This window comes from Mycteria americana, chromosome 1, assembly GCF_035582795.1.
Source record: "Mycteria americana isolate JAX WOST 10 ecotype Jacksonville Zoo and Gardens chromosome 1, USCA_MyAme_1.0, whole genome shotgun sequence".
Taxonomy (NCBI): domain Eukaryota; kingdom Metazoa; phylum Chordata; class Aves; order Ciconiiformes; family Ciconiidae; genus Mycteria; species Mycteria americana.
Window position 1 is genome coordinate 45486167 of NC_134365.1, and position 22909 is coordinate 45509075.

The following is a 22909-nucleotide window of genomic DNA, read 5'->3' on the forward strand; positions in this document are numbered from 1 at the left end:
GGTTTGTAGGGCAGTTTTGCTTAGCAGTAAAAAGGAAACAAACGCTTGGACTTACATCTTACTGCTCCATCACGAGATAGCAAATGATTCTCAGACTTCCCTTATTACCTCTTGTGAAGACCTCATACACATTCCTATCATCCTTAATGTCACACAGCATGGTATTCTCATTTGCATTACCCAGATCAGTAATCTTGCACCCACTGTATGTATGTGAAGGCTCTACTTCCAGAGGGAGTTATGCGTTATTAAGTGTTGGCAGAAAGGAATCTGACCTACTGAGACAAACTTTTCATTTAAATGATTTTCTGGACTGTTTCAACTTAAGACTTTCTAAGTAAGACATGCAAATACATGACTGCATTTTTTACAAGGAAGTGTTAATTCTCCTACACCCTATTGATAGCTTGGCACCCTAATGACTATCATAATTCAGTAGAATGTCATGTATATCTCTAACACAAAATTGTACATATTTCCCATATTAAAGTTCCTCTACAACTATATAATATATATATAAACTAGCAATGTATGTTAACCTTTCTCTGATAGTAAATTAAGAAGAATCTTTAAAGCAGTTGTAAGGATTCTAAAGAGAGAAACTATGAAGACAGACAAATCTAAAGGAACAGGGAAAAAATTAAAAATCTTCATGACATAGGTATATAACATATACTTGGGATAAATAGTATACAGTTCAGACTAGATTAATAGTCATAGCCACAAAGGAAAGATTCCTTTCCTTCCAGCAGAGAACATTTTGATTATATCTAATCCATAAAGAACGAAGGACAGACAGACACAGGAGAATAAAAGGAAAGACTTGAAAAGCAGAAAACATAGAAAAGTCTGATTGTGTGAGATTAGACAGAAGTCTAATAACAGATTACCTGTACACCTACTATTTCCAGACCCCAAACTTGGTAGGCTCTCTCTTATATGAAGTAGTCATGTCATGTATGCAGTAGTATGTGTCAAGTTTTATGTTATTTTATCCAGTTTAAGGAACTAACATATGAGAAAGTGAACAAAGTGAACACATTTGTCCCTTCAAAGTGATTTCAATACTGTGATACCTTCAGACCTCAGAGCTGGAAGATCAATAGGGACTGCAAAAAAGAGGTTGCTGAAAATTCAATTATATTCTTTACAAATGGTAATGACGGTCTCAAAGATGCTTTCTAGATTTAGTAAAAAAGCATGGTAATATACTCTTTACATCCATATATTTCTAAATGAGTAATGAGTGATAAAAATGTATAGATAAGAAATACAGTGACAAGACTCATCAAGTGCAATATCTGTGAATTTTATTCTGAGTTTCTTAATTGAGTTTAAAACATGTTTCTCTCTCAGCTAGCACAATGACTGCTTCTCTATCTTTAATTGCTAAATTGAGGCTGATTTAAATGGAACATGTACATTTGTACATTACATGGATGTGTACATTTAAAGTTATATTTCATCAGGAGCCTGATATGAAAGTAGTGATTAAAAATATTCTACATATAAATTTAAAGAGAAGCTGAAACATTATCCCTAGATTCGTTGGATTAGAATTGCAAATTCTCTTGAAACTTTGCAAAGGAACATTAAAAGACTGAAAGAAACCTGAAAATCCTACAAATTTTAAAAACAAGGCTTTCAGAATCCAACTAATAGCACTGAAGTTAATGGTTATGGATGAAAAATAAACCTGTTTGTTTACAGAATGAATTTGCAAAGTCATTTTTAAGTACCATCTTTTTTTCGCTGACACCCTCTAATTACACTGGAACTGTGATGCTGCCAAGAGGTTTCTTCTGTGTTTGTAGCTTTATTTTAATAGTTCTCCTTAGCTCCTGGCAGCTGCTATGAGTCAGTGTACTGGTTTTACAAGGAGGTGCACCAAAGACAGCATTAAATTATTATATAATTTATGCGAACACAAAGCTAGGTTGCCATTTGCTGACAGGCAAAAAGAAAGTGAAGCTGCTAGGGTTTATGGGGAGCCTTTGACTTCTATTGACAGAAATAATCATGTGTTCAATAGACAATGCAAAAAATATTTTTTTTCCCCTTCTGGAAAATCTGCATAGTGAGTCATTAAATGCCTGCCTTCTTTTTAAGAATTGCATGGAAGGCAAACGGCATGGAATTAATGACAATGTGAAATAGAAAATGTCTCTCTCTCATAAACCTATGTTCTTTCACAAATTAAATACCATTGTACAATTGACAAACTCTAAATATTTTTCACTATATTTCATATGCAGCTTTAAAAACTTTTACACTGGAAAAACCCATGCTAAGTGGTAAACTGCCATAGTAGATCGTCTTGCTTCTCATTACATGTCTACATAAAAACAACACAAAACCTGACGTTTGAATCAAGTTTGAGCCAAGGGAAGTCACATGAAAAAGGTACTCACTTTTTCTTTAGTCTTCGGTCCTTTTCTGCTTGGGTTCCAAGTTTGCCTAATCCCAGAGATTCCTGAGCTGCTGCCTCTGTTTCCATGTAACCTCCTGGAAAACAAAACAAACGAAACCAAACCCCACCATATTTTCCCACAGCTCTCTCCCAGTTGTTCCCCTCTTCAACCCTTCAATCCCCGTCCCACCCGCCACCATCATCTATGTTTGTTTCATTAAGCCATGACACCTGGTGTTTGTGGAGAACATCTATCACCTACAGAAGTAAATTCAGGCAAGCATTATGATCCATGCTGATCATACAATATGTCTGCTAACGTGACTTTCCTGGTGCAGAAGCGGAAAGATGCTCTGACTTTTTTATCGCTGGATTCAAGGAAGAAGGGACCTCCTCATGAAGGGATGTACTCATGAAGCTGTCAGTACAGTCTCCTGGCTCTGGCTCCACGCTGTCCTCTCATTTGCACATGTATGTGTGCAGAGAGGCTGCAGCACTTCTTTGAAGGCTGCTTTCTGCCTGTGCTGCTATTCAGAAGGCGTGTAACTGGCACAAAGAAGGAAGACACCAGTATGGTAAATGTTGGTGCCGGACGCCATTTGGCAATGGCAACTTCTTATTTCTCAGCTAATGGATAGTGAACAATTGTAGAGTGGACACTGGCATAATGAAGAAAGCACAGTGTAAATTAAAAGATTTCTGTTCTGATTCATTGATTTTAACTATAAAATAATATGTAAGTGTTATATAGTGAAATAGCATCACAGCCTTTTACAAGTAGTGAAATAGTATCACAGCCTTTTACAAGTCACATTTACATGCACCTCAGTCAAGTGAGAACAAAACCTACTGCTGTATCATGTTTATGATGTTAACTTAGAAAAGCCTGGTTTTAAGCTGTCCTTTCAAAGCAGGTTTTAACACCCTTGCTTGTCTAGACAGAATTTTTCTTTATTAAAGGGGACATTACTTCTCCAAGTCTCATGATGAGAATGGTGCCTCCAATCACAAATGCAGAAAACATGAACGTATACTCTACTTCATCTGCCTTTCAAAGTTTTACAGAATATCTCATGAAACATTTCTTGCTGACTCTGGATTAAATTTTTAATTTAGCAAACAGCTCTATCACTATATCACACCTTTCTGAGAGGGCAGCTCGCAGTATGTTAGATAGAGATGGTATGGGTGCAGTGCAATGAGGGCTTATCACAGATTGGAAAGTATTCTTGGCGTAATGGACTTCACCACAAGACAAACGCATCTGGCCCTTTGAATAACCCAGGGTACATTGTACTGGATGTAGTGATTGTGCCTGCCAGTATCTTAGGCATGCAGATGGCCACGATAAAAGTTTCCTAACAAGCTGACCTTTGCATACACCATACAGATCAGCTTGCCTGGGCAGGGCTAAAAATCCTTGTAACGTATTGCTCATTTTAGGGACTAGAATATGTAAAATCTAACATGGGAAGAATATGTAAGTGTCTAGTGTGGTATTCCCCAAGTGAGAGTTTAAAATCAAACGAACAAATAAAAAAAGAAATAAAAGGCAGCGTGCTCCCAGGAACATTCCTTTTCCCTTCTTCAATAATTAAAAGAAATCTTGAAGAATCTAGAAATCTTGAATCTTGATTCTAAGAAAGATCTCCTAAGGCAGGAATTTGCCTTTGAACAATAATGCAAATGGTTTAGCAGAGATGGTAAAAGTAGCAAATTATAAAATAACAAAACTCTGGCAAGTTTAGCAGTTGAAAACTAATAATTTCAGAGTTTTGAAGGGAATGCAGAGCAAGAAAATCTTTTGGGTGATAGCCTGGCTCTGTTGAAGTTAGTGATAAAACTTTGGAGGTTCCAGTACTGCTCCTTAAATACGAGTATATATTACATGTAATTTTAGAGATATTATAGAATTAGTTATAGAAGAATTACGTGTACTTACAATGTATAATATCACTGGGATCCCTAATATCCTCTTCATTGACATGCACTTTTAAAGTGCTCCTTTAGGCATAATTGTGTGCATGTGCAAATACGCATATAAGAAAACAAATTAATTTTTCTGAGGCTCAAAATTACTTTTATTACCTCTTCAGTGTTTGATGTGCTATTGAAGAAAAGGTATTTTCCATATGCAAAAATATAAGAAGTATGTATCTATATCAAATTAGAATGTTTAATTTAAGCACGGAATTAAATGAGATTCTTTTATTGATTTTGTGTTACAAATTTAGGTTATGAAAACCATACAAATATACTGCACTGCAGTAATGATAGGACTTACTATCTAGATTTATGTGATAAAGTATCTTACTATAAATAGAACTATTAATTATATAGCTGCACAGATGCACAGATAGTGCACCGGTCATGGAATTGGTTCAAGTACTACCATGACCACTATTTTTTAAATTTTGTTTTGTCTTTAAAGTACTGCCATTGAATGGAAACTGCTACTCAATATTTTTTTTTCTTTTGGTATCTTAAAAATTAAGCTGAGAAAAACTACTCTATAATTCAGCTGCTCAATGTTGTTTCAATTTCTAAAAATAATTTGCTCCTACTTTTTGGTCAGTTAACAGTCCCACTGTTAACTTTATACATGCTTGTAAACCTAGTTTGCTTAATTACAATGTGCATTATACTGAAATCTTTGCTGTTGTGCTAAGGGATGGAAGCCACAAAAAATATCATTTAATTGCAAATTTTCACTATTATCTTTCTGCAATTTCATGAGCTAGTGTTGGGAATTACAAATAGGCTTTATCCAATTATACATATGTCTTATTAATCATGTTGGGTATTATTAAGAAATTAATCTATTGCCAGAAAGAAATTAAACATTGCTCCTGAGACAATCTTTAAAGTTGTTATTTTATTTTTCTTCCACATTGCAAGGAACTGCAGGGAAGACCAACACATTTATTACATCTTTGTCCTCTATGTTCCTGGGCTACTGTGAAATCACAGATTATTATGCATAATCCATCAGTATCAATACAATTGGTTTTATTGAATTTAAATGTTAATTAATAATGCAGTCTAAAGTTATAAAATTCTCCATCAGTGCAGATGGTGACATGCAGGTGTATTTGAGAGACTCATTTAATAGATTCTGAAATACATTAAACTATGAAAAAGATTGAATAAATCAGTTTTATTCTTCCCACAGTGAGAAAAAAGGGAATTTAAAATGTGATTAGAATTTAGTTATTTTTTTTCAAGAACACACAGTTCTCATAGGCAGAGAGGAGAAAGGTTCGAGTATAATTGGCGAATGCTCAGTTATTTGATTTTACTCTGATACTTTGACCTTAATATTACCTTATTTTATTCTGTACGATTTTAGTGATGGGTTTGTTAGTTGTTATAAGAACATCTCTTAATATGAACTTAGTTTTTCAATTTCAGGCTTACATATTGCTTAAGCATTTACAGTTACTGCAAACTTTTAAAATTCTTTTACAAGTGTTATGTGGTCACCATGGCAGTAAAAATTTAGTGCCTCACAAATTTGTACTATGTGACATCTTTGTGACTAGGACAGAGCTAGTATTTCTATTTTACTGACACATCCATACCAATTTAATGCTTGTGTTGGCATGTGTATACTAATCTTAATGTAGCTAAATCAGATAGTCTAGCAATATAGGCTAAGGATGTTTTTGCCCATCTGGGCATGCGGACTACGAGTGTTTGCTGAAGACTGTCACTTCACCTTCCATTGCTTATGCTACCTAAGGTAGTTAAATAAAATTATGCTATGACTGGGGGTTTTTTTGCATGTGGTATAGATATATCCTATGGAATAGCACAGAGGAAAATTTTTACTAGGAATGAATTAGACTAAGGTCTTGGCAAAGGAAAAGGACAGAAGAAGTTGGAAGAAAACAAAGAAACTTGCTGTGAGCAGCATAGCTAGCTGAAAGAGTGTGGTGAGGGCATTCAGTGATAGGCACTAGCAGATGTCTATTGACACAATGAAATCTGAGGAGCAACTACATCTACTTGCGAGGACCTTCCATATCACAAAGTGACACCCCTTATAGTAGTTTATTACTTACTAGTTTCTCACCTCCTCTTTATTTTGATTATTTGAGAATACACTGTTAGCACTTTTACCCTAATTCAAGAGAGTATTGAAGCAGTAGGTTCAGTGAAGAGGATGACTCTAGTAATTTGTGCCAGAATTCTCCTTTCATTTGCACTACAGCAAACTCCTGACAACTATAATTGCTGATAGCAAAGAAGTTTAATGGGAAGTTTCTGCCAGACTAAAGAGAAAAATAAGCAAATTGGAAAACTGAAAAGAAGCAAAATGAAAAATGGAAAAATGACTGTGAAATGGTGATCTTGGCTTGTTACCACTAATTCCTTACTGAGCTGTCCAAGTCGAGCCTTCTCTTTTTTACCAAACAAACGTCCTATTGAAGACTTGATTCCTTTCTTCTTGGGAGCTTTGTGCAGGGAGTCCTGGCTGCTGTTGACACTGCCAAGACCAATGCTTTCTGGCTCCAGTGAAGCAGGCAAACTACTACAAAATTATAACAAAGAAATTGAATAGATAACATGTCAAAATGTGCAAGTAATTTTTTATTTTCTTCTGAGCAGCTCTGCAAAAAAATTAATTGGTTATGCTTCAGTAATAATCTCTCCACAAGTGAAACAATCACATCTTCTTCCCTAAATGATTTAGAAACATGAAGAAATCAGGTCATTTTGGAATAGTTAAAAAACAGTATGATCTGAAAAGAATAATACGCGGTAAAACAGTGAAGTACCAATTCATGTTACAAATATCTTACCTTCTGGCATCATTGTGGTATGAAGAAGGAAGGGTATGAGTCATTCTGATTGCTCTGGGTGTTGGGGGAGGAGAAGTTTCACATTTGATTGTGGCTTTATCTTCACGCCCATCTTCTTCAACTACTGCAATCTAGGGGAGAAAGACTCCATGAGAGCAGATTAGCTTTTCAAGAAAGTTTCAACATATGCTGCATGAATTTGTCAAGTGAACTGAAGCATGTATGGATTCAAGTGCAATTTTTATAGAATCATAGAATCGTTTAGGTTGGAAAAGACCTTTAAGATTGTCAAGTCCAACCGTAAACCTAACACTACCAAGACCACCGCTATACCATGTCCCTAAGCACCATGTCTACACGTCTTTTAAATACCTCCAGGGACGGTGACTCAACCACCGTCTGGGCAGCTGGGCAGCTGTTGCAATGCTTGACAACCCTTTCAGTGAAGAAATTTTTCCTTATATCCAATCTAAACCTCTCCTGGTGCAACTTGAGGCTGTTTCCTCTTGTCCTATCGCTTGTTACTTAGGAAAAGAGATTGACACCCACCTCGCTACAACCTCCTTTCAGGTAGTTGTAGAGAGCAATAAGGTCTCCCCTGAGCCTCCTTTTCTCCAGGCTAAACAACCCCAGTTCCTCAGCCGCTCCTCACAGGACTTGTTCTCTAGACCCTTCACCAGCTTCGTTGCCCTTCTCTGGACACGCTCCAGCACCTCAATGTCTTTCTTGTAGCGAGGGGCCCAATCACTTCCCTAGTCCTGCTGGCCACGCTATTTCTGATACAAGCCAGGATGCTATTGGCCTTCTTGGCCACCTGGGCACACTGCTGGCTCATATTCAGATGGCTGTTGACCAACACCCCTAGGTCCTTTTCCGCCGGGCAGCTTTCCAGCCACTCTTCCCCAAGTCTGTAGCGTTGCATGGGGTTGTTGTGACCCAAGTGCAGGACCCAGCACTTGGCCTTGTTGAATCTCATACAATTGGTCTGGGCCAATTTTTGAGCAAATTGTAAGGATTCTTATTTTTGAAAGAGGCTATTGGGAAAGAGCAATTGCCTAAATATGACAGCTTAAAGTATGTATTTGAAAGAAAAGAGATTACACTTGGAGAAGAAATTCATTCCTTTTATGCCATCAGGTTGATCTAGTAAAGGTCTAAATGTTAAAATAACCTTAGGCATGAGCAGGTCTCTTGCATTAAACAGGATTATTCAAGTAAACAAAGTTTCTCAGGGGTATAAGGGAGAAGGTAAACACAGACATAAACAGGACCACTGTCTCCATAGATTGTTAACAGAATGGTCAGAATGCTTGAAAGTAAGCATGAACAAAAAGGAGTTTTGTCACAGCATATAATGATTTATCTTAAATACTGTCTCCTCTCATGTAAAGATAAATCCTATATTCAGTGCCAATTCTGTAAACAGCTTTATATTGCTCCAGAAGGTTTCAAGTAATCTGACTCTGGTTCTTCCAGCAAGAAGAATGGCCAAGATACATTTGAAGGTAATTCTTTTGTGTCCACACTTTGTTTTTAACTGCCTTCCTTTAAGTTTGTGCTGTAGAGGTTACTACTCCAAGGTATCACTGGTGGGCCTTGATTCTACGGCTTAGCTGTGACCCCTGCAAGCCTTTCCAGGTAGGATTAAAATTATTATGTTCAGGAATTGAACGAAAAGGAGCGGAGAGGATGCAGTGGCTGGCAAGGAACCTGGTTATCTAAATAGCAGAGGAATATGATAAATGTGCTCTCCCAAACTTAAAAAAAACCCCAGTATCATACCTTTCTCCGATGTTTCCTTAGGTCGCTTGGCTTAGATTGGTAACAAAAGCAACAACAACAAAAAAAGAATGATCAATAAATCTTATTTGAGCATAACAAAATGCTACACACTCATTCTTCTCACATTCAGAAGTGGGAAGGGGAGATTTCATTAATTTAATGCTATCTGTATTATATACTAATTTTACACTTGGTGTCATAACATAAGATAACCCCTGACAAATATGCCATTCTGGGAAAGCAGCTATTTTTTCTAAAGTTACAATCATCTCCTTCATTTTCATAAGCTTAGCAAAGAATAGGACATTGCAAGCTTATGGTAGCACTTTTTATTTTTGGATTTTTCATATAAATCCTTCCACTACCCCCAACACAGAGTTGGTTTTTTTTTTTTTTTTTTAGTTTTATATAATATTACAAATATATTGGTGTCTCACCAAGTATAAACGCAAAATATCATCAACAAATACAATTTCTGAAAAAGGAGTCTTTCTCTCCAGTTATCCCATATTAATGTGACTGGCATTTTCAGTCAATGGATACAAATTCACCCATCTTCTGTACTGCAGCATTATTTGGCAGTAGAAGGCTGCTAGAATGTGTCTTGTTCAACCTCCTTTTCATTTTTATTTTTGGTAGATGTCTCATTCATTCAGGGAAAGCTGAAGATAGTCTGCAGAATTTATTACTGCATGGACCTAGGCCATGGAAACTCATGCAGTGCTGCTCCTCCAGCCAACTCCCTGTAGGATCATTTGGCAGTTTGGGCTCTAGAGACCAGACCTCTACAGAGCTCTTCCCAACTCAAAGTTTCCACTTAGAGGATGTCTGATAGCCTGTTGTGTCTGTCCCCAGCCAGTAAGGAGAAGGAGATATCCAGCACTGAATTCCTGCTGAAACAGTGCAGGGCAGAAGTGTTCTGATGTGGTTGATGAGGGTGCGCAATGTGAGCTGTGCTGTTGAGCACGCAGTGGGTTGCTACTTCTACAGCTTATGACATGTCAAGAGTTCAACTGCAACTCATACAGACATATCCTTCTGAGCTTTAGCACAGCTAGAGCTGGGTGCCAGTGAGGCCACGGCAACCTGAAATGCAGAGGCTATGCTGTCATTTTGTACTTGAATCAGATGAACCTACTGACCCAAAGCTACCATGTCCAAATCAAGGCAACCAGGCAGTGCAGGTGTCTGCTGGAAGGTCAGATTAACCATTGCCATTTATCTGTAGCCAATTTGCTTAAACGGCTGGTGAAACAGAGCCAAACTGCGTATTCGGGAAGGCGCTGCCTTGGTGAAGTGGGCGGCACTGCGGCAGGCTGCATACCCACCTCCTCCACACTGCTCTGTGCCACCAACATTTTCATTTCTGCTGTTCAGCAGTGGGAACTGGGGGCAGCAAAGAATCAGTGCCACAGTCTGCCACAACTGCCAGCCCTGACCTCCTCTCTGCTGTCTTTAGTTCCCAAGAAGGCAGCAAACACCATCCTAAACTGGGAGGGGTAGAGGTGGATACAAGTAGTTGTCAGTTCCCAGGAAAGGGAAGTACTCAGCTAGATGATGGTAGACAAAAGTCCCTACTCCCAACTGAGCAGAATGAACAGCCAGGCGCCACTGCCAGCTGTTCTTAGCAACCTTCTTGGCTAGGAGAGTTAATTTCTGGTTTCTGATTGAGATCAAAGCTCATTTCCCCTCTGCTAAGAGGTTCCACAGGGAACCAGTGCTGCTGCTTCCCAGGAATGGACCACAAGGGGACATTGATGACACTCAGATTATCAGAGAAATAGCAAATAAAATATGGGGTTAGTCATATCCTATTCTCTTCACTGTATGTAGAGATCAGCAGAGTGGGCTGCTTTGATTCTCTCCTAGTGCTTAAAGGGATGAAGTCACCCAGGCCCCAAATTGGTTTGTAGCCCACACTGAACACTGCACCCTGCATCTGCACTCTTATCAATATCAGTTGTACATCCTGAATATGTTGACACGTACTACCTTCACTTACTTGACTGTTGCACTGTTTCTTTTTGTCTAGGACCAAAATTAAATTTTTTGCAAATCCCTTTTCAAATCAAACCAGGCATTTCAGAATATGTCTTCAAAGGTACAGTAATGTTAGAAATGCTTTGCACGATAATTTGATGGCTTGGTATCTATTTATGTGTGTTGCTTGCAATGTTGAAATATATCAGTTAAATGAATTATTGGAAAACAAAGCACTTATTTCAAGTGCTTGGTATACTGTCATGAAGAATACATACAAAATGCTGCATGTATAAAAGAGTATACCAAATACAGAAGTATATCCAAATGATCACATATATGAAGTAGTAGAAGGTTTTAATGTCTTCTAGACATTTCTGGGAGGTTTAAACTCAGCAATAGTCCCACAGACTACTGTGTAATAACTGTATTACTTCAGAGCTTTTCATTAGTAAACATTTTTTACTTATAAACTGATTACAGTAATTCCAATGATCCGTTCTGTTTGTTATTAATTCCACTGCCTGTGTGCTGAAGGCCCTTGATCCTCAGATCATTATGGCCCTGGTGAATCATGCAGTGCTCAAAACCACGATAACAAACCCCCAAACCACTCAAATGTCCATATTCTAGGGTATTTGCTATCTGTATGTATGATGAAGAAGTGAATAATGAATTAGAGACATAAGCCATTCATACAGTGAAAAGATGAAGTAGTCAATGCTAGAAATATCACACCTACAATTGGCATCACAAAGTTTCTTACCAGCGTCATAACCCCCATTCTGTCCATCTCCCTGGCTGGACTGCGAGGGGTGAGTTTAGGAGTTGAGTGTCCGCTGGGAGGAGATGAGCTTGCAAGTGACGATGCGGTCACTGAGCCAGTAATGGATGTACCTTGGTGCACTCTGGCCAGATTTAAGCCTTCCAGACTCACGCTGGCCACTCTGTTCTCTATCTCTTCAGCACGCAGTTCTGTTGACTCTTTCTCTTCTTGGATTAACCTTATTAAATAAAAGAAGAACATGGTTGTATTTGTCTCTGCATACCCCAAAAGCAAAGCTAACAAATGTTTCCTTTCAAATGAGATTCAAAAGAAAAAGAAAGCAACACGAATAGCATAGATCAACTCCAAAATAATATTGAAAAAGGTATTTTTAATCACCAGAACTATTAAATTATTTTTCTTAATTCCTCCATCCTCAAAAACTGTTTGAAGAATCTGCCCAAGAACAGACTTGACATATGACATTTCAGGAAGACCGGTTCCTTTGCAAAGGAGACAGTATCGGGGAGGCGGGGTTAACAATCTGATTTACCATAGGAAACTAATTCCAATCTTAAGTTGGCTTCATCTGATTTTCTGTTGCTAAAGCATGAACATAAATTTAAAGTCAAATGAAATTGGGCCTTTAAGAAGGGAATTGCTAAGATAATCCATATTAATAAAACAAGAGAACATGCAAAAGAATTTGTCCGTTTCATCCCTACAAATTGATGAAAAAGTGACAGTTGTTTCTAAAGCCGTGAGTTTTTAAGTGTATTTCATTAAAATATGTCTCTTGTTAACAACAAATATAAGTTTCTTATATATAGCCTCAATAGGATGCTTCCACTGGGTTCTTTAGTTTTGGTTTTTAATTGTGATTGCACCTAGAATGATAAAATGTGTTTAAAATAAAACATTTGTTTATAAGTCCTTTGCCCGTAAACCCATGTTAGAAGGAGTCTTTTTTGTGAAGAGGAGGAAAAAGTATGAAGGATCAAGGTTCAATGAGAGAATATGAAGTCTGGGGAGGCTGAAACTGTGAACTGGGCTTTTCTGAGTGAAATGAAGCAAGTACAACACATGAAACCATAATACATTGAAAATAGAAACCTACAAATTCCTGTGCTGTGATAAATCTTCTTCCCTAACATTCATTTCAAAATTTCTATAAAATGTCTATAGTTCTTTCTGAAATGAGGCATGGCGGGAACTTAAGGGCAAATTATATTTTGAAAGGGAATTACAGCAATCTTTTTCATTTTAGTAATCTAAATTCTGAAACATCTTGTATAATAAAACAAATCTAAGGCAAAATACATTTTTAATCTCTTTTGATACCTCCAATCAGTTGATAAACCCTTATAGTGTTTGTCAAGAAAAAGAAAAAAAAAACAAACCAAGAAAATGTGAAATGCAGTACAGTTTATAAGACTATCCTTGTAGTCTTGTAATGACAGTGATGGTAATGAAAGCCTCTACTTCAGTATAAGCTTAGCAGGAGGGGAAATAAACTACTCTCAGTGGACCTCCAGTAAAAATGGCTACACACAATGTGCACCCTTGCTTCCTTTTTGAGATAAAACTGTACCTAGCATCTAAGTCAAGATCCTGCGTTAAGTAAAACAGTGATCTGATTCACGATGGCACAAATAATATCCCACTATATCACCTGCAGCTACAATTTCTTGTGAAAACCTTTTACTGTATTACATAATTACCTGTTAAATTGCCCAAATGCTAGTATTTTTTTAAAAAAATACGTTTGTTACATCTACAGCTTCCTGAATTGGTCACAGTGCTGACTTCTTTGTAATAACAGAAAACATGGATAAGGTTCTCTATTTTACATACACTGTTTTAAGGAGATTTACCCTTCCAACAAGAAAATTTATCTTTGACTATCTTGACAGCTGTAATAAGAGATTTTAGAAAATAGCAGAGTAATCCTATCTGAATGAAGAAATTCTGGGGGTAGTGAAAATGCAAAGCTGTAGATCTATAACAAAAAGTCTCCCCTGTGGACAGAAAAGTTATTCAAATGCAATATATTCCAATAGAGTTCTTCCTTTAAAGTTACCTTGCTCAGAGAATGACTGAGATTTGGCAAAAAGTAATCTGGTTTTGATTATATTTCTAACCACAGTCTTTCTGTCTATAGTATAACCAGAAAGTCATTAATACATTTAGTAATCTCCTTCATCTCCTTCTAGAGAAACAGTCACTAATGAGAGGATGTTTTTCATACATCAAGTTTTTAAAAGTTACCATTCCTGAAAAACATGTAAGAATGCTTTAAGGCTAAGATATGGTTTCATTTACAAAACTCACTTAATTAAAATATGTCATTGGATTCTCTATCACTCCATTAAATTTGCACAGAAATTATTAAGATACATTCAATTCACCACCTATTTCCAAGCACTATAACCCAACTTGGAGCATGAAAAATCACATTCTATGCCTCCATAGAAGATCAAAACCATGTCTTAGAAAACGTGGCTTATATGAGATGTAACACAGGAATAATTATCAGAAGAAAGCACGAAGAGCACTGAAATAAAATATTTCTGATGGGAGGTCATTAGTGAGTAAGAGGAGTCATGCAGAACAGTGAAAAAGACCTTGAAAAGAGGAGTATGAATAGCGATCTGTCAAATTTGCCCTGTGTTAGCCTTCTCTAACGTATTTCTCTTCAATTGGCCAGCAGTTCTTTACTTGGAACATTTTTTAAAAGAAATTTCTATGGTTAGGAAATGAAGATGCCATTGTTATCTTCACACAATCAATACTCTCACATGAAAAGCAGACACATTATCAATCCTTTAAATGTAGAAGTGGTTTCTAATTGTTATGAACGGTACCTGAACTCATGCACTATAGGAAGCTTGAAGCTGTAATCATCACAGCTGGTTCAGGCTACATACCTGATTTCTTTATTGATTGCATCTAGCTGCTCCTGAAGCATCATGGCCAGAGTCTGGGCATCGGAATGACCGCTTGGTGACAGGAGGTCCATGGAGCTGAAAAGCGTTTCTCTATCATCGTCATCGATGTCGGACATTTCAGTGTCGCTTTCAAATGGATGGCTGCTCAAAACGCCAATCTGCTGAGTCCTATTCCACTCGTGATCTCCAAGTGATTTTACCTGAGCAGGAATTAGGGTGTACATGGCTTATTCCATGGAAAACAACTGCAAAGTTGAACTTCTATAAAATGGGAAAGGAAAGCAACTAACACTTAAGAATACTTATTCAAAGATTAATTCACCGTTAATACTTGCAATATTACCACAGATGATGTAAGGTATTTTCACGTAATTTCTAATGCTGTGTAAAATTAACTATCAGGAAAATGTACACAAAAATATACCCAGAAAACACAGATAGTCAAGTATGCTTGAACTTTGATGTCTGAACTTCAACCTTTTCTGCCTTCATTTTAGTACAACAGTACTCTTGCCTGAGTATGTATAGAAAAAAACCCTGCTATTTGGGGTTTTTGTTTGGGGTTTTTTGGTGTGTTGTTGAGTTTTTTTGTTGTGGTTGGGGTTTTTTTTCTGGAAATACACAAACTGTAAGCTTAAGAGCCTGAAATACATTCTCTTATCAGGTAATATATGAGAAGAAACTGGGGATTAACCTTTGGTTCATCTCTGCGCACGCCCATCCGGCCTCTTCTAGGTCGCCTTATCACTTTAGTTGATCGATAGTCAGACTGGCTATCAACTAGTGAGCCCACAGAATACCTCAGCTCTGCTGATGTGTCAAGGTGAGGCCTATAAAAAGAGCCATAGAAGTAGACTAAGAGAGTAATAGTAATAATAACAGCAACAATCCAATGAGCTTCACTCTAGGAACACAGATTTATTTTTTTAAACAAATTATTATGTATCAGAATAAATGACAAAAAAGGCACAAAATATAATTTAAAAGTGAAAACTTGAAGTCATATTACGAGAAAATTAAGGAAGAAAACGAACAAATATAACCTTTGATTATTCAAAATGAAGGACTTGCATAGTAAAACTCATTGTCCAAAACTATAATACAAAAAACCAAGCAGATTTCAGGACAAGATAATTAAAAGAACTGGCTGCTGAATGTACTATCCTGTATATTTTCTTCCATTACTTTCCTGAATAAATATACCTGAGGTTAATGTAAGCATGTTAACATGTTCACGAGTGAGGATATCTATAACGCTTTCCTACTGTAAGTCTGTGCTCTGCATTATGAAAATAATAGTGAACTGCCCTGTGATATATAACATTGGTCATGAACGATTCGTGTTTATTTGATGATGCTTTTGAGAGTTTTAACCTCCAATTTTTCCTGTAGCCCCTGTAAGTCTTTGGACACATACATGACTTCAGCATATCTTTTCTTGGCTGCGTACAACGGTCCCTGACCTTTCTGTCCTTGGTCAAACAGCAGCAGTAAAAGTTCCCTGCAAGGCGCAACAGAAGCATCCTGCCCATGGGCTGTGTAGCCGAGTCAGAAGAGCAAAGGCTCCATGCACCATTTGAGCATTCAGCTACAGCAGGGGAGACCTGAACAGTTTTTATTTCTTAACACATAAGCGATCTCCACATAAAAATATATGAATAGCATGATTATAGTAGAAAAATGAAAGGTAACAAATATTGTACTAATAAGACAACTAAATATGTATTTGTTTATAGCGAGTCCTAAAAAAATGTTTGACATTTCACTATCTATAAGAGCATGAAATGAGAGTTTAATATTGTACTTACTTTTTTTTTTTTTTAAACTTGGAAAAAATTATTACAGTCACCTACAGACAACTTACAGGGTTCACAGCAATATTAATCCGTTATGGGAAACAGAATAGGAATAAGTTTTGTTCTTAAACACTTCTCTCACTTTGAAAAGAATGCTGTTCAAGAAAATGATGGCTTTAATCCTAGACATAACAAAGCTAAGTAAGAGAACGTCTGCTTTCCAAAATGAAGGAAATAATTCAGAAAACCATGTATATCTATGCTGAAAACTGCAGGCTGTAAGTGTGACTATTTTCCTGAGCTCTAGTTCTGTGTCTTTTTCTAAACATAGAGATTCACTTTTCCTTGAGAAGAACTTAATTTGAATTAAAACATACTCATATTTGGAAGACTGAAGCATTGGTCTCAAATTTCAAACGTCATAATAAAGTAAAAGTGAAAGATAAAATATTGTAACTGTGATGCCTGTATATTGATAAATGGGAAATGTGAAAACATCATGATAAACATGAAAGCCTCTATTACAAGCTACTTTGACAGAGTGATATGAAGAAATGTAATTGCTTTCTGGTATTATAAGTACTGTGACAAATCTAAAATAATAATGGAAGGATTTCAACACTAATACAGTTTGTTTTACAAAATAAATACTGTAAGAAAACAAGTAAAAAAAAAAGAGGTACCAGAATTCCTGAATTGTGAGTATGTGCCATAGTAATCAAATCAGATACATAAAAATGTCACAGATACTGAATAATGTTTTAGAATTTAGGTTTTGGGTAGAGCATACATCAGAGCTCATACTGTTGTCATAAATGTCCTTCTCTCAACAACCATCAGTTTATCTGCTCTTATGCTTCCCATCAGGCCTGGTAGGAACATCCATAATATTAGAAAAATTATGATTTTACCTTTTAAAAAATTCTCTAAAACTCATCTTTTTTTATTTTACTAATATGAAAACTTGACAACAGTTGGGCTACAAATGGCCTAAGCCCTCCATCTGCAGCACCAGACAATAATCTTTTGGGGTTTTGTATGTTTAATTTGTCTGTATGTGTCTCATCTGTTACGTAGTAAACCATTTAGGGCAGTGACTGTTTTTTATTTTCTGTGTTTGCACCGTATTTGCTGTAATAGAACTTTGCTCTGATAATTGATAACACTTGGTACTTGTGCAGCAAGTTGGCAGGAAAAAAGAAACAGCCCAGGTTCCAGTCTCTGGCAGCAAATACCCATCTGCTATTCTTCATTCACTATTCTTCTGCTGAAAGAACAAACTCCTGCAAATACAGAACTAAATATGTGCTTCGAACAATAAGTATTTAATGCTGATACCTCCCTATTCCTGAGAGGGCTGGTAGCTTCGCGAGGTGAGGTCATGGAAGGGGAAATATACTGTTCTGGGGGAACCTGCTGAATTCCCAAGACATTTAGACAGCTTATCAAGTTCTAACAGCTCTCTGACAAGGGCTAATCATACTCCTATTTACAGAGCACAAGCTACTGATACTATCTACCCAGCAAGAAAGGCTGCTGTTCGCCAAGGATGGCTGCTCCAAAAACATCTCCGCTGGTCAATAACCTGTGTCCTCGCAAGCACTCTCAAACAGTGTTGCATGTGTCTGCAGTCACACTTGCACTCCCGAAGGAACAAAAATGCGAAGAGTTACAAGCATCACATTCTGAATTTCAGTGATTTACACTTCTCCATGTATAGAAAAATATTACTCCAAGAGATAATAAAAAGTCGAGGAAGAAACCATGCCCAGGTACTGATATCTGAGGAAACAATGGACAGACAATACCTGATGCAAGCAAAAAAATTATCCAACAAGAATAACTTTAGAGGATTACAGTGCTCTGAATTTAGTCTTGGTCCATGAGCTTTGGCTGGCAGATCTTTAAAAGTTAACATGTTGCTTGTTATGAAAATAGGACATGGAACAGAATTACCAATAAAGTAACAATTTTCTTTTGAGGGATGCTTTTAGGCAAGAAGGACTGTCTGTCTAGAATTATAAATTCCTTTCAGCTGCTGGTAGCTATTTCTATGATACCTATTGTTCCCATATTGCTTTTCTGCCACAGAGAGGCATAATGTTTAATGTCCTGTTATGATATTTTCAGATCTTTCTGAATCCTGCCTTCATCTTTAGCTGAAGATCTGTCATCTTATCTTACACACTAAGCAAAGCCGAGTTGTTTCTTGCTAATAAAAAAAATAATTTTTAGATGTACTTGATAGAATAAATAAATATGATCATAAATATGCAGATTAGTTTCAGCATTAAAGAATTTATTTCAACTTTATTATTAAGCTCTCCTGCTTATTTCAACTTTATTATTAAGCTCTCCAAATGTATTTGGATATGCTTTTGAAAACATTCCATAATTTAAAAGGCTTTCCTTAATCTCAGTAATATTTCAGTGTATACTCACTGCTTTAGAGCCCTGTTTACCTATGAAAAAAGTGAAAAGCAACAGTAATAATAATTGCACAGATTTTATATTTTTAAAGAAATACATGATATTTTTATGTGTGGTCTGAACACATCCCCGTTGTAAAGGCTTGACACTTATATTTATGTTCTATTTCAACTCAAAGTGAGGAAACTTTTGTCATTAACTATTACCTTGACAATGTGGGTTCGATTAAAGAACCAGCCCTCAATTTCATTTGATCCAGTTCAGATCTCAGTTTCTCAATTTCTTCGGCAAGTCTTTCCTGGAAATGAGAATAGTAAGATATACTTACTTTTGATACAAAATACATTTACTTTATGAGATATTGCTCTTGTAAAGCTAAACAAGTAAGATAAACTGAATGTAGCACTGACTATAATAAGAAAAGGCAGTGAACTCACTCAACTCTCATTATTGCTAAATAAGACATGCATCAAGAGGAGGTTGTATAGCACTCTTCAGTGTTTTTCCACTAGCTGGAAGTGATGCCAGGAGAGGTTTGTACTTGAAACTTACTTTTTTCTTCTCATACAGCTAGAGTCAGGAAAAGAACCAGCACTGATTTGTGCACTAACTGGACTCTCCATGCCAGGCGTGTTCAGCGTGTGACATGCTATTTGCCCTTTAGAGACAGAGATTGCGTCCTGGCCTTTTTATTTACGAAGAGAGACATATACTTAGAGACAACAACATTTTGGGTGCTTTGTTGAACTGCAGCTTTACAGGTCGCTCTTGGGAGTTGATGGAAATCCAGTGTGAGGTGCTACTGGTGAAAAATGACAGAGTGCCACAAAAATTGGATTTTTTGGAACCAACTAACAAAAAGACTATTGACAGCAACCACTAGGAAAAAAAAGCACTGTTCCCAAATTCTACAAATAACAATAGTCTACTAATAAAATGAGAAGAAAACAAAGAATTTTAAAACAAATTAAGAGAGAACATGGGATGAAGAAGTAACGCTGCTGTTCCTAGAGTTTAAAATGTTCAGGCTACTAATAAAATGAGAAGAAAACAAAGAATTTTAAAACAAATTAAGAGAGAACATGGGATGAAGAAGTAACGCTGCTGTTCCTAGAGTTTAAAATGTTCAGGATTCCAAAATGCTAGGAAGAAAAGGGATCTGCGCTTAATTACTGTCAGATTCAGTAGTTCTTATTACAGTATTTTTACACTATTTCTTGGTTGAATAGAAGACATGACTTGGTGGTTACTCTACTTGTATCATTTGCTAGTTATTTAGACATTATTAATATCTGGTGTTGTGTCCATGCATCTGAAATTGCTTCATCAGTTTCTTCATCAAATGGAACAAATAAACCCTTCAAAGTGGAAACTTAGAAGCTCTGGAGTCAGAGCTATGTGGTTGTGTGTGAAGAGAACTCATCTCCATCAATTGCACAGAGTGGTAGTGGAGATGTTCGATTTATTTCACTTCCCATCCTTAAGCAAGAATCAATAAATATAATAAATAAAAATATCTTTGCAAAAATACTTTCAATAGGAATGTAGATTTTTATACCAGATTCTTCATCTTTGTCAAGAGTTGATATGAACATTCAAGCCAGAAAACAGACTGAAAAAGAATTAGCCACTGTACACTTCCACTCTAACACTATTAAAACAATAAAGCTATGTTGGCGATAACATTGGCAAAATACCTTATTTACACAGACAAAATTGGTATCCATAATTCAGGTTTAGATTCTCTGGTAGCAAAATGATAGAAACTTTTGTTTCAATTGACACAGCTTTAGAAATGTCCTTTCTGTCCTTTTTGTCATCTAACTGTATGGTGAAGTATGATCCTGATTTTGCAACAGCTGAATCGCTTTATAACTGTGGTATTACAGCAGGGAAATTTTATTTATTTAAAATGCCCTACAAGCTCCTTTTTGGGACTTTAATCTCTGCTTTTCTACAGGGTTATCCGAATGTACATGAAAATATCAATTTATTTGAATAGATACTTCTTTTGTTATTTTTCTCAAAGTTCTTGATTTTGGATGCCATATGATATAATTATATTAGTATTGGATGGAACTATGTTTTTTAAATCCTATACAATCTCTTTTAAATGGATTTGATACATTACAAAACACTTCTGTGAATCTGAAGGGAGATACATTTGTGTATCCTACTGTGCTCAAGGCAAGCATAACTACAAATCAAAATCCTAACATTTGGGATTGGAATAAATATTTATAATTAATTTGACTGATTCACTAAACAGTATTAGGAGTTAATTTGCAATGAACTAAGAAAGGACACTTTCAGCTATATTTAGCATAATGCCACTGCACCTGTTAAGAAGAATTGCATCAAATCAAGCAATTGCATTCTTCTCTATGAAAAGTAACCAGTTATGCATACGTCTCTGTTAAACAAGAGTTTTCCAGAATTAAAACTGATAGAACAAAAATTCCAGGGCCAGTGACATCAATATGAATTTTAGTATTGCCTTCCTGAGGCTAGGATCTCAACCATAAACTTAGCTCAGAACAATCGTTAGAGACCCTCAAAGGCTAGTTAAGACATCTGGGCGATTAAAGGAATTATTGATGCCAGGAAGATTTCACATGCTAGTTGGATAATTAATATACCATATACATATTTCCAAATAATAAATATATAACTTTTGATAAAAACAGATAAAATTGCAGTATTTTATAGTACCTTGTCATGTAAAGACTCTTCCAGATTTTTCCTGAAACTTTCAGACTCTTGAATCAAAACATTCTAGGAATTAAAAGAAAAAATAAAATATAGATAAACCAGAAAGAAATTAGAGAAATGTAAAATATTCAGCTATCACCATATACATGTAGCCTCCATGTACAAGTTAGCAAAGTTCATATTCACTGGACTTTAAAATTAAAATCCCTTAATGCTTCAGTTTGAGTATGTATTAAATTTAAAACACTGGAAATAATCCAAACATGTAGGATCACGTTCTATCAGGAACAGCACAAAGTTTGCATTTTCCTTGAACTGAGCAACTGTCACACTCTTACACGACTACTACTCCCAGGTTAGTCTTTTGGCAGCTCTATTTCTTGCTTTGTGCGACATTTTGCTTCAACGATATAAACCAGAAGTACATTGTCTGAGAAGTTCTGAAATATCCTTCTGAAAGACACTGAAGGATTCCCCTCAGATCAGACTGAAGGTGAATAAGTAGAAGAGGGAGGGATTAAGGAGGGTGAATATAAACATCATGGGATTTGAACTTTGCAGGCCCGTTGTGTGTCACATCACGGAAAACCTGTAAATAACATTCCCTCTCCGAGGGTAGACGCTCCTTCTCCTGTGGTGACAGCATTTTACTCTTCCCAGAGGAAGTGAGGTAAAATCAGCAGGCTAAAATACGGCAATGACAGCACATCTGAAACGCGGCCATTCCTCCGTTCTTGTCCACTTTCTCTCACTGCCTCATACCGTGTTGTGCACTGGTCCTGTACAAGCTCTTCATCAGACTCCCCGCTGATAACACAGGGACTCGTAATATTCAGCATATGCAGTTCACAGGAGTCCTGGAAAGATTCTTGAGCGCACTCTTGAATTAAGAGTTGAATGTGTAAGTTAGACCATATTTGTGGTAACATTTGGTAACACAAAATCAGCATGATGCTTCCATCCCGATAAAAGTAGAACAGGTTTCATACAGGAGAATCTTTATCAAGCTGAACTTTATACTGCTCTTTGCACTGTACCTTTTCTTCAAGTGCTGCCATTCTCTCTTTTAAGTGTAGCTGCAGACGCTCATTGGATTCTGTCAAAAGTCTGTCTACGGTATCCGATAATCTTTTGTTGTGCTCCTCATTCATTTTTTCTCTTTGCCTTGCCTTTAATGTAGAATAGAAAAGACAGATTGGTAGGGTCCAAAATTAACCAGTACAGACTTGTATCATTAAAAAATAAAAAAAAAAATATGGTAACTGCAGCCATTTAAAGAC

At 36.6% G+C, this 22909-nt stretch overlaps 1 protein-coding gene across 1 annotated transcript in view; it reads right to left on the reverse strand.

The window, feature by feature from the left end:
* The window catches only part of PPFIA2 (PPFI scaffold protein A2), a 358129-nt gene that overhangs the window by 33864 nt on the left and 301356 nt on the right, over positions 1 to 22909 (reverse strand). Inside the window, exons 12-21 of the mRNA XM_075496320.1 lie at positions 22667 to 22798; positions 21630 to 21692; positions 19124 to 19215; positions 15386 to 15521; positions 14671 to 14891; positions 11744 to 11981; positions 8998 to 9027; positions 7216 to 7346; positions 6790 to 6944; positions 2412 to 2505 (exon numbers count right to left, since the gene is read on the reverse strand). Of these exons, the coding sequence (XP_075352435.1) occupies positions 2412 to 2505; positions 6790 to 6944; positions 7216 to 7346; positions 8998 to 9027; positions 11744 to 11981; positions 14671 to 14891; positions 15386 to 15521; positions 19124 to 19215; positions 21630 to 21692; positions 22667 to 22798 (1292 nt within the window). The remainder of the gene's footprint in view (positions 1 to 2411; positions 2506 to 6789; positions 6945 to 7215; positions 7347 to 8997; positions 9028 to 11743; positions 11982 to 14670; positions 14892 to 15385; positions 15522 to 19123; positions 19216 to 21629; positions 21693 to 22666; positions 22799 to 22909) is intronic.